A 17,127-nucleotide genomic window follows, 5' to 3' on the forward strand; every position below is an offset into this window, starting at 1 on the left:
CAGCTACCCTGGGACAGGGCTGGATCCAGAAGTAGTCTACTTCCAGGCTATGTGCTGAAACCACCACTCTCACTGCTCCCTTTGCTTAGATGTGAAAGGCCATTTAAAGGGAAGAAGGACAAAACCAGATGAGCCCTCAGAATGCTGTGAATGGAAGAGATTAAGTAACTCCACACTACTTGAAACACTTAAAAAGCCTTAAAATTTCAAACTATACATGGCAAGTAGCAGTTGCTGCATGCTCTTAATAGCTTTTAAATAATTCCTTATATTTAAAAAAGTGACTAAAAAGACTGACCTATTGAGGAATTGTTCAGTAAGATTCTGCTGCTGATCAGGACCATCCTCCTGATTCACACCTCCTTCAAGCAGCATCTGTTGGTATATCTGTCGCTGTTGCTCCTTCTGTTCTAAATGCTGTTGATAGCGTAATCGTTGCCTATAATATTCTTGAAATTGTTCTGTTGAATCTCGAAGCTTAAAAATATTAGAAAAAATAATATATTTGAGCAGATTACAATTGAATATGTCACCACTCAACAGTAACTTCTATAAGTGCTGAATAAAACATACAGATAGCTATAAATAACAATCAGAAAGTACTTAATATATTGGCTCTTTGAAAAATAACATAGTATCCATGAGTCTTAACAGTCAAGTAGATCAGATCAGTTAATTTGCTGAATTCCACAGCAAGAGACTGACCAAAATGAATGGTCATCCTGGATCCCTAACACCAAATAAAAATACAAGTTACAGTTGTCACAAGGGAAACATAGATAGAGAATACAAATGTAGATACAGACAAACACAAATCTATCTATATTACTAGAAAAAAAAATACTGAGGGACTACATTAATATTTAATAAGCACAATATTAATCTTATCCAACACACTTGACTTAAGCATGTACGTGGCTTAATAGGTTAATCTGGAGGGAAGCTTATAAAATTTCCCTCAAAAACAATACTTTAATTCAAAGAGCCTTTCACAAGAAAGTAGAATAAATGGGTGTTAAACTTAGCAGTCTCAACATTCCTTCCTCACTCTTCTAGAAGCCAACTTAAAGGACTTAGATATCATAGTGAATTCAAATACTGGCAAAGAAAGATTCCTGCCAAGCCAGAGTCTGGTCACACTACACAGGTCACGTGAACTGGAACAAATCAGTCATCTCTAAACTTGGCCAACACTGATAATAAGCTTATCTAAGAGTCTTGTACCGCTAACCAAAGCTAAAACTGTCTCCCTTTTCCAGAAAATAGTAACAGTCCCCCTTTACTTCATAACTTATAGCAATAACTCTGAGACAAAATTATCTGTATGTTCCTTAAAAAAATTTTTGTTGTAAGATACAAATATTGTAATTTTAACCATTTTTCAGTGTACAATTCAGTGGCATTAGATTCATAGTATTGTACAACCATCACTATTATCTATTTCCAAAAATTTTCATCACTCCAAACAGAAATTCCATAACCATTAAGCAGTAACTCCTCACTTCCCTCTCCCCCCAACCCCTGCTAACTTCTACTTTCTGTCTCTATAAATTTGCCTATCCTAGATATTTCATATAAATGGAATCATACAATATTTGTCCTTTTGTGTCTGGCTTATTTCACTTAACACGATGTTTTAGAGGTTCATCCAAGTTGTAGCATATCATTCCTTTTTTATGGCTGAATAATATCCCATTGTATCAATATATCTCTTTTGTTTATCCATTAACCTGTGGATGGACATGGGTTATTTCTACCTTTTGGCCACTATAAATAATGCTGCTATGAACATGGATGTACAGATATCTGTTTGAGTCCTTGCTTTCAATGCCTTTGGGTATATACCTAGAAGTGAAATGACTGGGTCATACAGTAATTCTATATTTAGGTTTTTGAGGTACCATGAAACCACAGTAACAGCACCATTTTACATACCAACCAGCAATGTGTGAGTGCTCAAATTTCTCTATTTCTTCATCAACACGTGTTATTTTCCATTGCTCTGATTTTAGCCATTTTAGTAGTTGTGAAGTTATATTTCATTGTGGTTTTGATTTACATTTCCCTAATGACAAGTGATGTTAAGCATCTTCTTCATGTACTCACTGGCCATTTATAGACATTTAGCCAATTTGCAGAAATGTCTATTCAAGTCCTTTTTTAGACTGGGTTTTTTTGTTGTTGAGTTGTAGTAGTTCTTTACATATTCTAGATATTAAACTCTTGCCAGATAAATGATTTGCAAATATTTTTCCCATTCTGTAGGCTGTCCTTTCACTTTCTTGATAATGTCCTTTGATGCACAAAAGGTTTTTTTCAAAAATATTTATTTATTTATTTTGGCTGCCCTGGGTCTTAGTTGTGGCATGTGGGATCTTTTAATTGCAGCATGTGGGCTCTTAGTTACAGCATGCAGACTTCTTAGTTGTGGCATATGTGTGGGACCTAGTTCCCCGACCAGGGATCGAACCCAGGCCCCCTGCATTGGGAGCATGGAGTCTTACCCACTGGACCACCAGGGAAATCCAAAAGTTTTTAATTTTGATAAAGTCCAATTTATCAATTTTTACATTTGTTGCTTAAGCTTTGGTATCATATGTAAAAACACATTACAAAATCTAAGGTTCTGAAGATTTATCCCTTTGTTTTCTTCTAAGAGTTTTATACTTTTAGATCCTATACTTAAGTTGTTGATCTATTTTTAGTTAATTTTTATATATGTTGTGAGGTAGAGGTCCAACTTCATTCTTTTGCATGTGGAAATCCAGTTGATCTAGCATCATCTGTTGAAAAGACTATTTTTTCCCCCACTGAATGGACTTGGCACCCTTGCCAATAATCAGTTGGTCACAGATATACAGAATTATTTCTGGTCTCTCAATTTATTCTATTGGTCTATATGCCTATCCTTATACAAGTACCACACAGTTTGGATTACTGTAGCTTTGTAGTAAGTTTTGAAATTATGAAGTATGACTCCTACAACTTTGTTCTTCTTTTTTCAAAATTGTTTTGGCTATTCAAGGTCCCTTGCAATTCCATATGAATTTGAGTATTGACTTTTCCATTACTGCAAAAGAGGTGGCGGAATTTTTATAGGAATTGCATGGAATCTGTAAATAATACTGGGGTAGTACTGACATCTTAACAGTATTAAATCTTCCGATCCATTAACACAGAATGTCTTCAATTATTTAGATCTTCTTTAACTTCTTTCAGCAATGTTTTGTAGATTTTAGCATACAAGTCTTTCAACTCCTTAATTTATTCCCAGATATTTTATCCTTTTATATGCTGTTGCAAATGAAATCGCTTTCTTTTTTTTTTTTTTTTTTGTGGTACACGGGCCTCTCACTGTTGTGGCCTCTCCCGTTGCGGAGCACAGCTCCAGACGCACAGGCTCAGTGGCCACGGCTCACGGGCCCAGCCGCTCCACGGCATGTGGGATCTTCCCGGACTGGGGCACGAACCTGTGTCCCCTGCATTGGCAGGCAGACTCTCAACCACTGTGCCACCAGGGAAGCACTGAAATCGCTTTCTTAATTTCCTTTTCTGATTGTTCATTGTTAGTGTATAGAAACACACTGATTTTTATGTGTTGATCTTGTACCCTGCAACTCTGTTGAACCTGTTTATAAGCTCTAGTAGCTGTCTTGTGAATTATTCATGATTATATATATAATATTCATGTCATCTGTGAATAGAGATAGCTTTACTTCTTCCTTTCCAATTTATTTCTTTTTCTGGTCTAACTGCTCTGGCTAGAACTTCTAATAAATGTTGAATAGCAGCAGTGAAAGCAGGCATCCTTATATTTGTTCCTGACCTTAGGGAGAAAGCTTCTACTCATTAACTATTGAGTATGCTGTTAGGTTGGGTTTTACATAAATGATCTTCAGCATGCTGAGGAAGTTCCATTCTATTCTTAGTTCTCTGAGAGCTTTTATCAGCCAAGTGTTTGATTTTCTCAAATGTCTTTTCTGCATCAATTGAGATGATTGCATGTTGTTTCTTTTTTTCCTTCATTCTATTAATGTGATGTATATTAAACTGATTGTTTTTTATGTTGAACCACCTTGCATCCTGCAATCAATCCACTTGGTCAGAATGCATAATCCTTTTAATATGCTGATGGATTTGGTTTACCAGTATTTTGTTGATTTTTGCTTCTATGTTTATAAGAGGTATTGGTCTGTAGTTTTCTTTTCTTGTAATATTTTCACTTGGTTTTGCTATCAGGGTAATGCTGGCCTCACAGAATGAGTTAGGAAGTGTTTCCTCCTCATATTTTTTGGAAAATTTTGAGGATTGTTAACGCTTCCTAAATGTTTGTAGAATTCACCAGTAAAGCCATCTGATCCCAGTCTTTTCTCTGTTGAGAAGTTTTTTGATTACTGATTCAATCTCTTTACTCATTATACATCTGTTGAGATTTTCTATTTCTTTCTGAGTCAGTTTAGTAATTTGTGTTTCTAAGGAATTTGTCCATTTCATCTAAGTTGTTTAATTTGTTGGCTTACAACTGGTCACAGTATTCTCTTATAATCTTTTCATTATTGTAAGGTTGATAGTTTTATTTTTGATTTTAGTTATTTGTGTTTTGTTTTTCTTTGTCAGTCTAGCTAAGGGCTTGTCAATTTTATTGATCTTTTTTTTTTTTTTTTTTTTTTTTTTTTGTGGTATGCAGGCCTCTCACTGTTGTGGCCTCTCCCGTTGCGGAGCACAGGTTCCGGACGCGCAGGCCCAGCGACCATGGTTCACGGGGCCAACCGCTCTGCAGCACGTGGGATCCTCCCGGACCAGGGCACGAACCCATGTCCCCTGCATCGGCAGGCGGACTCTCAACCACTGCGCCACCAGGGAAGCCCTATTGATCTTTTAAAAGAACCAACTTTTGGTTTTGTTGATTCCCTCTGTTGTTTTCCTTTTCTCTATTTTATTTCTCTCTCTTCTAATCTTTATTATTTCCTTCCTTCTGCTAGCTTTGGGTCTAGCTTGCTCTTCCTTTTCCTAGCTCTTCAAGGCATAAAATTAGGTTATTGATTTGAGATCTTTCTTCTTTTTTAATGTAAGCATTTGCAGCTATAAATTTCTCCCTGAGCACTGCTTTTGCTGCATTCCATAATTTTGTTGTATATTTGGTATGTTGTACTCATTTTCAGTAGTCTCTAAGTATTTTCTAATTTCCCTTGTGATTTCTTCTTTGATCCAGTGGTTGTTTAAGAGTGTGTTGATTAATTTTTACAAATTTTGGATTTAAAAATTTTCCTTCTGTTATCAATTTCTAGCTTCATTCCACTGTGGTCAGAGGATATACTTTACATGATTTCAGATCTTTTAAAAGTTATTGAGACTTGTTTTGCGTCCTAACACATGGTCTATCCTGAAGAACACTGCACGTGCACTGGAGAAGAATGTGTATTCTACTATTGTTGAGTGTTCTATAGATGTCTATTACGTCCAGTTGGTTTACAGTGTTGTTCAAGTCCTCTATAACCTTACTGATCTTCTGTTAAATGTTCTATCCATTACTGCAAGTGGGGTATTGATGTCTCCAACTATTATTGCAGAACTGTCTATTTCTCCCTTCAGCTCTGCCAATGTTTGCCTCATATATTTCGGGATTCTGTTGTTTTGTGCATATCCATATGTACTTTTAAGAAAAATTTTTCTACTTCATTCTAAATATTTAGTCAAAACCAAAAAAACTTATTCAACTTATTAAACCTACCTACTCACTCCTTATAAGTGGGGATAATATATATAAGATAAAATTTACACCCTATTTCACAGTACAATTTCCTTCCCAAAGCACCACAGAAAAATAATCTGGAACTCTAAAGGCTTAGATAAAGTATTATTCTATATTATAAATGTCACAATTTCTTGCTCATTAAATCTAATTAGCAAAATACAGAGCATATATCTTAAAAATACAAGCTGTCCGCATTTAATGCAAGTTCAATTACATGAGTGCTCAAACATGTAGGAGCAATGTCAACTGTGATATTTTAAATTGTTAATAAATCCATCCATTAAAAATGCTCCAAAATATACAGTGATAACTAAAAAATACTATAAATTCTTAAGGAAGAGGGGAGAAAATGATCTAATAAATAAGAAAATCTAGATATTCTCTCTCCTACTCTCAAATATCAGACAATTCTTTTTAAATTCTATCCAAGCAAATAGTATTACTTCTTACAAAGAGAATAACTCTAAAAGACTCGAGGTGTAGTAAATATTACCTCATTTTTTTCTTGCTTAGCTGGTCCTGAATTCTGTGCTCCATTTGCAGGCTCTTTTTCTGAAACTGAACTCTGGCCCAGGATTTCACTGCTGATAGGCCGCTGTGCCTCGACAGGTGTATCACTTCAGGGCAAAAAAACAAAAAGGAAGAGGTAGGGGTAAAGAAAAACATATTGTAGTTAGAGAAATTTTATTTTAAAAAGTGAATATTTAGCCTAAGTGTTTATCAAATGCACAAAAACAGATTTTTAAATTTTACTTTCTTCTTTTTTTTTTTTTTTTTTTTTTTTTTTTGCGGTATGCGGGCCTCTCACTGCTGTGGCCTCTCCCGCTGCGAAGCACAGGCTCCGGACACGCAGGCCCAGCGGCCATGGCCCACGGGCCCAGCCACTCCACGGCATGTGGGATCCTCCAGGACCGGGGCACGAACCCGCGTCCCCCTGCATCGGCAGGCAGACTCTCAACCACTGCGCCACCAAGGAAGCCCACTTTCTTCTCTTAAGTACACTATGTAAGGGATTTTTTAAAATAGAATGTGCTTATAATGGAAGAGCACTGGATTATTAAGCAAGGACGGTAGGGGCTCCCATCTAAAATAATGTGTGTGACCTTGGGAAAATCACTTACATTCTCTGTGGCTCAGCTTCACCTACGAATTAATAGGTTAGATGACCTAAGGCCTACACTCTCTTAAAGAACTCTTAATCTGTTATTTTGTTATCCAAACATCAATTTTCTTTCCTCTAATATATTTCAATAAAATTTTAAGAATAGTTGAGATTTTATTAAAGGCTTTCTTTGATTTGCACTTAACACAAAAGCTAAACATACCTCTTTCAAATTAAAAAAAATTATACTAATTATTTTTATTTATTTATTTAAAATTTATTTTATTTTTGGCTGTATTGAGTCTTTGTTGCTGCGCGCAGGCTTTCTCTAGTTGCGGCGAGCGGGGGCTGCTCTTCATTGCAGTGTGTGGGCTTCTCATTGCAGTGGCTTCTCTTGTTGCAGAGCACAGGCTCTAGGCGTGCAGGCTTCAGTAGTTGTGGCACACGGGCTCAGTAGTTGTGGCTCATAGGCTCTAGAGCTCAGGCTCAGTAGTTGTGGCACACTGGCTTAGTTGCTCCACGGCATGTGGGATCTTCCCGGACCAGGGCTTCAACCGTGTCCCCTTCATTGGCAGGCGGATTCTTAACCACTGCACCAGGGGAAGTCCTCAAATATTTTTTTTTTTTTTTTTGTAGGATATTTAATGAGTATCTCTGTATGCCAGGGTCCTCAAATATTTTTAATGTATACTAATTAGTAAGCTTGATGTCTTATGTCAGGTTGTTCCTAACAGTCTTCTAAAATACTAGCAATTTCTACTTTCATATTTATGCTGTTCAAAGTTTTTAATAACTAAGATTATCCAAAGATGACAAATACCACATTCACATAGATTACCTATCAGTAAAAGGCACCATAGGAACAAGTACAAAAGTAAAGTGATTTTTGTCTTCAATGAATTTGATTAGGAGATGACTTCCTAATGGCCTCTCCAGGCAGAAGTATGTAAGACATATCAAAATATAGGTCTAGGGTTTAGGAAAGCAGAGCTAGACAGTCATCTTCACAAAGGCACCATTAGTTAGCAGCCTAGTAGTCTTAAGTACCTAAACATACATACACACACATGCACCCTGAGGAGGAAGTAGAAAGACCTGGGAAGAGTTTTCAGCTATCAGACTGTGCTGTAAGCTGCTAGTGACCATAGGAAGCCCCATTTTAGTCCATAAATTGAATTTGTAAGAGTTATTAACTGTATAGAGATAGAATAAAACAACCTTTATAAAGTAACATTTGATTTAATTTTGCAATTTATACAGCACTTCCACATGCATTATCTCACTTAACTTGCACAATAACCTGTAAAATAGGTTAAAACTCCCATTTCACACATGAAGAAACAGACTCAAAAAAGTCATTTTCCCAAAAATACACAGTAAATAAAGCTAGAACTTGAATCCAGGTCTTCAGACTCCAAATCCAATGCTGGCACATGTATGCGAATAGATCTTTTTCCTGCCATTTAATTTTGAGACCATTATATTGTATAGTCACAGCCTGTGTATTTCAACTGATTTTTATTCCTTTTTTATTTTGAGTTGGTTTCTGTTCGAGTGAAAAGATATCCTTCAAAATACCACACACTCTTTTATAAACCTTTCTTCTGTGTTTTATCTTCTTCTTCACCATAGTAACTCAATCATACCCTGGGGATGCAGCACAGTGCTAGCACAGAGAAGACAATCAAATATTTTTAAATGAATACTGACTTCAAATTACCACAAGCAGGAGTTTCTTTATGCTGCATTTTAACATAACTGATCTGAGCTTTCCAATATTTTTTAATTACACCTAAAATATTCTTTAAAACCAGGTAAACTTTTTTCCAAAGTAAATTTTTATACTTTATCCACAGCACAATAGCTCTCCCATAGTATGTTATTAGTAGCCCTTTTGACACACTGTACTTTCCAAGGGTATGGACCCTGAACAGGGGAAATTTATATTTATTAAGCACTAGGCACATGTTTACCACTCTGCAAGTCAACACTCTATTTTATAGAGGAGGTCACTGAGGCTCAGAGAGTAACCATCCCAAGATCACACAGCTAGAAAATGGCAAGGCTACAGTTCAAACCCAAGTCTGACTCCAAAGACCATGTTCTATTCATTGTTCTACACTGCTTTGTCCCATAAGTTTTCCAATTTCAGAGACATGACAGATGTTTTCTGGGTTATTACTACTGCTCAGCTAAAAACACATATATTACTTACCTTTTGACATGTCACGTTTTACCCCACTGTTTATTCTATAATGGTCTAATAACTTATATTCCATTTCTTTCCATCTTTATTCAGTCATTCCTCAATTTATAGTACTTTCTTTACATAGGGAATAGCACATGTAGACTCAAATTTGCCTGGATTTTTGTGTGTCTTTTTTCTTTATAAAGACAATCCCACTGGTGCACAATTCAAAACGTGCTATTCATTTTATCAACCAAGAATATCCTATCATCTCATGTACTCAGAAGAATATCAGCAGTTCCCCCAGAATTGAAGCCCAGCATCCCAGACAATGAGAATTTTCTCTAAGGGGATCAGAAAGTCCAAGAAAACTTTAAGATAGTCTCTACCAATGCTCAAGATTCTCTATTCCTTTAGGATTTAGATAATAGGATGCTCTTACATTAAATTATATTCATTCGTTTTTATCACTAGATATCATCTTAATCTTTCAAATATAAAATACAGAGCAATAAGATGCCTTAGGAAGTCACCCTAGGCTTTGGGAAGTCCCTCACTTAACTGATCCCAGAATCCTCTCCTCTCTTTAAAGAACATTAAAGAAAATCACACCCACCCACCCCAACAATCTCACAGCAACTTAACAGAAAATGCTTCCATAAATATTTATCCTGTAATTCTTGTGCCTTAACCCTTAACTAAAGATCTCCTCCTGTTTTAATTAGAAATAGAAATTCCAAGTCCAGTGCTCCTTCTTCAATAAAGAATGCCTCCAACTCTCCTATATGAATAGTAAAAGGTTTAGGTTTAGTTTTTGTGCTTTTAATAAACTCATTGCAGTCGATAGTAATACTTCATAGCATCAACTCTGAGTATAGGAAACCAGGATGTGTCCCCAGTAGGTTTCCTGGAAAATGGAGGCAGGAAGTTTCCTAAGCCTTGAAATAAAGAACTGCTAATCAGGAAATTATTATTTCAAGCCAGGTTTGAAGGAAAAAGTGGTAGTTTTAATACTTAATTTTCTCATGTATGTATATAAAGAATTACTAAAAAATGATAAGTGGAAATAAACAGAGATTTTTATACATACATGTTCAATACAGTAATATTTACAGGAAACAGTCTACTCTCTTACAATAAGGAACTAGGTAAAATTATGATCCAGTCATACAATGGAATACTGCACACACCATTAATCACTGACCTCAATAAATGTTTAAAAACATGGGAGGGGCTTCCCTGGTGGCACAGTGGTTGAGAGTCCGCCTGCTGATGCAGGGGACACAGGTTCGTGCCCTGGTCAGGGAAGATCCCACATGCCGTGGAGCAGCTCGGCCCGTAAGCCATGGCCACTGAGCCTGCGGTTCCGGAGCCTGTGCTCCACAACGGGAGAGGCCACAACAGCGAGAGGCCCGCGTACCGCAAAAAAAGAAAAATATATGGGAAAACATCATGATTTATCAAGTGAAAAAAGCAAATTATATGAAAATATATACAGCACCTTCTCAATTTTTAAAAATGTATTCATTGGAAAAATGTTGGTCATCTAAGCTCAAGATTGTGTGGGATTTTAATTCTCTTATTGATATCCTTCCATATTTTCCAAAATTTCTTCAATGCACATGTACTGCCTTTATAACCAGCAAAATGATAATACGGGATACAAAAATAAAGGTTTTCCCTGATAACTGTAATTATCAAAATTTTTAAAACGCCTTATAAATAAAGTTTTAAAGACTAACTTTCAACTAAATGGACTTGAACATTTAGAAAACACACACACACACACACACACACACACACACACACACACACACCCCAATTAGATTATCTCACACTTGTGGAGATCTCCCAATTTTCATGAGCAAATACTTACCGTTCAGGGGATTCTTCATAAATACTGTGACATTCTGTATTCTCAAGCATAAGACTTCTACTGAGGTTTTGTACCCCTGGATAATGGAAGTTAGCAAAGGAGTGTGACATTGGAGAAGTTTTGTTCCCAAGGTCTGAAATTCTCTTATCATGACTGGTTAGTCCACAAGTGAGGCCATCTAAAGCAGGATTCAGAGAGCGGGTCATATAGGCATCAGCTGATTGAGGCCTTCTCAATGGAGATGATGGATAGGGAGAAAGTTTGCTGATAAGAGGAGTCAAAAGATCAGCATATGCAGCTTTTGTGGGTTTCAGAAGTTTGTCAACATGAATATTAAGCATTTTCTGTTCAAAAGCACAAGAGAAGACCGAAGATGGGAGATTCTGAAGCCATGACAATAAACTCAGATCCAAATCATCACAACCATTACCACATAAGAGGTCGATACCAAGTAGTACTTCACTTTCTGTAATTTCTTCTCCAGTTGCTTTACTTTGACAAAATTCTACACAGCATTCATAAAGTAGGCCCTTCATTACAAGCTGAAATAAACGATTGTTACTTGCTTTAAAACCAGCCTCACTTAGCTTCCTATCAGCAGGGATGAATTCAGCAACCATGACACAAGCCTCTTCAAAACAGTGAACTCGTGCAGTGCTGGGATTCCAGTCCTTAAATTCAGCATGATTGGTCAGACGAGGCAAAGTCAAAAGCAAACAGAGCTTGCTGTAATCATCTTTAGAAGGACAGTACTCTTCTAGGGCATGTAAACATTGCACAGCTTCTTGCATGGTAAATTCCAGCTGTAAGAAAAATATAAGTGATTGCTATAAAGAGAGATGCTATGAGATATGAAAACAATGAGAGTATTTTATTCAAATATAAAGACACTTTACGAACTTTCACAAACTGTTCAATTGCAAAAGGATAAACTCATGTCACAGAATACTCATATAATTGTGGGCTATTTAACAAGTTTCAAGTCAGGAACCAAAATGTTTTTTACTCCTAAAATAAAGATTTTAAAATTTGGTTATTAGCACATTAAACTTTTACCTATAAAAAAAGTGTTGTAATTCAGACTTAATACTATCATTTTCAAATGTATAATTTTTTAAGAGTAAGGATAATTAAGTTTTCTAGCAATGAAACTGAAGCATGCCAAAATTCAATTATTTATTATAGCTTGCTATCACTCCAGCTTACTCAAAAAGCAAAAGAGCCATCCTCAAACTTACCTTAGGACAAATGTGTGTGGGGAGAGAAAGGAAATCAAGAAAGGGAACACCTACAGTTCATTTCTACAAAAACAGTGCAGAGACAGAACAAAAGGAAGCTTAGCTGAAAAACAAATTACAATAATTTGTATAGTGAATATTATCTTAGTATCATAAGCTTTTGATGATGTAAGGAACCTTAGAGCTTGCATAGCACAGCTTCTATATCTTACCTGTGGGAAAAGTTAGGGTGCAGATTTAACCTATGTAATTCAGTTGGTTAGTGACAAAGACAGAATAAAAATTCTTATTGACTAATATTCCAGTGTTCTTTCCACTTTTTTCTTTTTTTTGGCCACAACATGCAGCACGCAGAATCTTAGTTCCCCGACCAGGGATCAAACCCGTGACCCCTGCAGTGGAAGCATGGAGTCTTAACCACTGGACTACCAGGGAAGTCCTTCTTTCCACTTTTAAACATCATTATCTGCAAACATTTCTCTATTATTTCAATGATTACTTACTGGCACTTAATAAAAGTTTCTTTGGTTTTGGATGCGACAATACTAATATTAAAACTTTAAAAGTATCTCTCTAATCAAAAAGAATTTAATATCATTAAATCTAAATTGTTATTAAAAGTACACATTGTACTAAAAAAACACCTTTGGGGAATTCCCTGGCTGTCCAGTGGTTAGGGCTCTGTGCTTTCACTGCTGAGGGCCCAGGTTCAATCCCTGGTCAGGGAACTAAGATTCTACAAGCTGCACTGCGCAGCCAAAAAAAAAAAAAAAAAAAAGAGTTAAAAAACACACCTCTGGATCAAAGAAAGTACTGAAAAGACAGAAAGAGGAAGTAAACATAATCCACTTCTGGGATAAGAAAAGAAGCAATGATGTAGAGTCATCAAGTCAAACATCTTTTGCTATCTATATCACCTTAAACAAGAGGGGAGCACACACTCTCCAACCAGACAGCCACTCATTTATCATCTTTGCCTAAATCACACAACAAATTCAGAAGCACTACAGACTGAAAGTACTACATCTGCAAAAGAGCAGATCTTGCCCCACACCCGCTCATAAAAACTTTGAAAACTCATGATACTAATCTTTTGCTTTAGTGAATAGAATACTTATGACTGAAACAAGACTGTGGAGCAAACCTTTAGGAATAAAAATCTTACATGCTGGGGCTCATCTTCTGCTGACATTGCGTTGTTAACACATAAAGCTTCTAAAAACTTCTGCTTCAGGATAATATAACGAAACCTGTGAAAAATAAAATATGAAACATTAAAATGATTAAAATCTGAATTATAGCAATGTCGAAGACAAGAAATGAGACTCAAGTTCCTAAAGCAAAACAGGCCAAGTTTTTCTTATAGGACTAATTATTTCTTTAAAAAAAGACTTTAAAAAATTAATTTTCCAATGTCTCATAAATCAAGTATACTTATAAGTTACTGTAAGTAGCTTTCCTTTCAGAAAATTCTTTAATTATTTTACAAAGCTGATCACACTGAAGCCATAATTAAAATAATTTCAGCAGCAAGTAATCACAATTTAATACTCAAAGGAAGGATTTCTATTTGCAATATTAATTCTAAGCAATCAAGTTTTCATGGAAGATGTCAAATGTCACCTAATATGAAATCAAAATTCTTTATATTACAAATATTTTATTTCCCAAAATATGTCCTCTTTTCTTTTCAAACATGAGAAAGGTCTAATAAAAATAGAGCTGAAAGGATAGGAAGGAATGAACAACATTGCTAAAAAACCATAAGATAACTGTAGACTTAAAACTTTTTAAAAGGGATTTTTCAGAGAGGGGAAGGGAGTGTCTACGTGACTTCTCTATGGATCAAAACATGTTGAATGCCTTAAGCACTTTAAAGAAAAGTGTTTCTAAGGGCTGAAAGAAAATAATAATGAACTTCACAGTCATTCTTTCAACCACTGTTGTAACAGCAAATATGTGTCCAATAAAACAAAATCCCTGCCTTCAGGAAGAGGGTCATCTAATGGAAGCAACCCAAGTACCCATCAACAGATGATTGGAGTAAGTAGCTGTGGTGCATTGCGTGCATGTGTACACACATACACACACAATGAACTATTACTCAGCCATAAAAAAGAACAAAATAATGCAATTTGCAGCAACATGGATGGACTTAGAGATTGTCATACTGAGTGAAGTAAGTCAGACAGAAAAGGACAAATATCATATGATATCGCTTATATGTGGAATCTAAAAAGTGGTACAAATGAACTTATTTACAAAATAGAAATAGAGTTACAGATGTGGAAAACAAACTTATGGTTAACGGGGGGAAGGGAACGAGGGATAAATTGGGAGATTGGGATTGACATATACACACTACTCTATATGAAATAAATAACTAATAAAGACCTACTGTATAGCACAGGAAACTCTACTTAATACTCTGTGATGACCTACATGGGAAAAGAATCTAAAAAAGAGTGGATATATGTATAACTGAATCACTTTGCTGTACACCTGAAACTAACACAACATTGTAAATCAACTATACTTCAATAAAAAATTTTTTAAAAGTCACACAAGGAAGCAGAAAAAGAACGAAATATTGCCATCTACAAAAACATGGATGAACCTAGAGAATATTGTGCTTACTGAAATAAGTCAGACAAAGAAAGACAAATACTATATGATAACACATGTAGAATCTAAAAAATAATACAAATGAACATATATACAAAACCGAAACAGACTCACAGACACAGAAAACAAACTTGTGGTTACCAAAATGGGGGGTGGGGGGTGGGGAGGGATAAGTTAGGGGTATGAGATTAACAAAGGCAAACTACTATACATAAAATAGGTAAGCAACAAGGATTAACTATATAGCACAGAGAATTATACCCAATATCTTGTAATAACCTATAATGGAATATAATCTGCAAAAATATTGAAACACCATGCTGTGTACCTGAAACTAACACAATATTATAAATCAACTATACTTCAATTTTTTTAAAAAAAGAAGAGGGTCATCTAATAAATTGCATGAAATATGTATAGGATTCAGCAAGATTTCAAAGGAGTATGAAACAGGTCTACCAGAAATAGTGAGGGTCTTACAAGAAATGACTCTTGGAAGATGATCAAGAATGTGCTATGTAAAGGCAGGAGATGATGTAAGAAACAGTATCCCAGATAAATGAAGAATGTATAAAAGCAAAGAGGGGGCGCTTCCCTGGTGGTGCAGTGGTTGAGAGTCCGCCTGCCGATGCAGGGGACATGGGTTCATGCCCCAGTCCGGGAAGATCCCACATGCCACGGAGCAGCTGGGCCTGTGAGCCATGGCTGCTGAGCCTGCACGTCCGGAGCCTGTTCTCCGCAACAGGAGAGGCCCATGAACCACAAAAAAAAAAAAAGGCAAAGAGGTATCAAATAGCATGGTTTATGGAGAATCAGAAACTAATATGAGGTTCCACTTCTGATAATGGTGGAGTAACTTGTACCTGGCTAACCTTTCTGCAAATAACAATTAAACCCTAGATTAAATACAAAAAATATTTGAAAGCACTGAAGAAAAAAAAAAAAGCTGGCATAACTAGAGGGAAGTCAATCCTTGAAAAAGGGAACTTTAGGGGGTGAGACTGAAGGGTATAAGGCCTTCCAGCTGAGAGCACTCCCCAGTCCACACAGTGTGAGCTAGAACTCAGGCAGAAAGCTGCAGTTTTACAGGCTTTGGAGAAGTCAGGCTTTTGAGAAGTTCGGCTGCCAGAACAGCTGAAAAGTGGTGGGCAGGTTTCATTTTTTTCCAAAACAAGAGGAAACCACAATGAAAAATACACCAAAATCTACTGTATAAACTGTGCCTAAATCCTTGGTCATCCCTAAAACTGAAGATGCAAGGGAGACTCCAAAGAGCCCAGGGAAAGCAACAGATTGAAGGCTAAATAACTGAGCAGAGATTTCATCTGGTGTCCACTAGGTGAGGGACAGAGTTTGCATTCTGAAGTACAACAAAGTAAACTCCCTGCATGAATAAAAATCAATACCTTCCAAAGGAAGATAACAGAAATCCAGAGTTTCAACAATGAATCCCAATGTGCAAAATACATTAAAAAATGACCAGACGTGAAAAAAAGTGACTCATAGTTAAGAGAAAATGCAATCAATAGAAACTGAGCCTGATATAACCTAAAAGTTGGAATTAGCAAATAAGGACTATTGGTGAACAAGCAGTTACTAAAAATATGTTCAAGGGCTTTTTGGGAAGTACAGTCACAATGAACAAACAGATAGGAATATCTCAGAGAAAAATTATAAATAAAAGTAAATTCTGCAACCAAAAAGTACAATATCTGAAATGAAAAATTCATTGTTTATGAGCAGATTGCTAATAACTCAAGAAAGTGTCAATAAATATTGAAGGTAAATCAAAAGAAATAATCCAGACTGAAGAATACACAGAAAAAATGTTTTTTTTAAAAAAGGAACAAAGCCTCAAAACTGTGGAACAATATCAATCTGTCTAATATTGTATACTTAGAAGGAGAAAAAGGGGCAGAAAAAATTTTTGAAGATATAACTGCCAAAAACTTCCCAAACTTGATGAAAGACATAAACTTATAGATCCAAAAAGCTCAGCAAACCCCAAGCAGGAAAAAATACAAATAAATCACACTTAGGCACATCAAAATCAAACTGCTGAAAACTAATGACAAGGAGAAAATCTTGCAGGCAGCCAGTAGAAGAAGAAAAAATAGAAAGAAAGAAACATTACATACAAGAGAATTAAGGATAACTGTTTGTCAGAAATAATGGAGGCCAGGAAACAATGGAATGACATCTTTAAATTCTTTGTACTATCATGACGAAACAACTGCTTCAGACATGGCCCTTGCGATGTTTTATATATAGACACTGTTGACTAAGGGGTTTATATATCAGATGTTCAACTAATTGAAGTACATGCAAGCTGTCCTCTAGAAG

At 36.0% G+C, this 17,127-nt stretch overlaps 1 protein-coding gene across 5 annotated transcripts in view; it reads right to left on the bottom strand.

Annotated features, from left to right (window-relative positions):
* The window catches only part of WDR47 (WD repeat domain 47), a 58,335-nt gene that overhangs the window by 20,008 nt on the left and 21,200 nt on the right, over positions 1–17,127 (bottom strand). For all 5 annotated transcript variants that reach the window (XM_027096314.1, XM_027096313.1, XM_027096315.1 and 2 more), the window contains exons 4-7: positions 13,325–13,409; positions 10,922–11,724; positions 6,249–6,372; positions 299–477 (exon numbers count right to left, since the gene is read on the bottom strand). In XM_027096314.1, the coding sequence (XP_026952115.1) occupies positions 299–477; positions 6,249–6,372; positions 10,922–11,724; positions 13,325–13,409 (1,191 nt within the window). The remainder of the gene's footprint in view (positions 1–298; positions 478–6,248; positions 6,373–10,921; positions 11,725–13,324; positions 13,410–17,127) is intronic.

Source organism: Aethalodelphis obliquidens, unplaced genomic scaffold (genome assembly GCF_003676395.1).
Source record: "Aethalodelphis obliquidens isolate GAN/ISIS:26980383/991018 unplaced genomic scaffold, ASM367639v1 scaffold100, whole genome shotgun sequence".
In the NCBI taxonomy this organism is placed as follows: domain Eukaryota; kingdom Metazoa; phylum Chordata; class Mammalia; order Artiodactyla; family Delphinidae; genus Aethalodelphis; species Aethalodelphis obliquidens.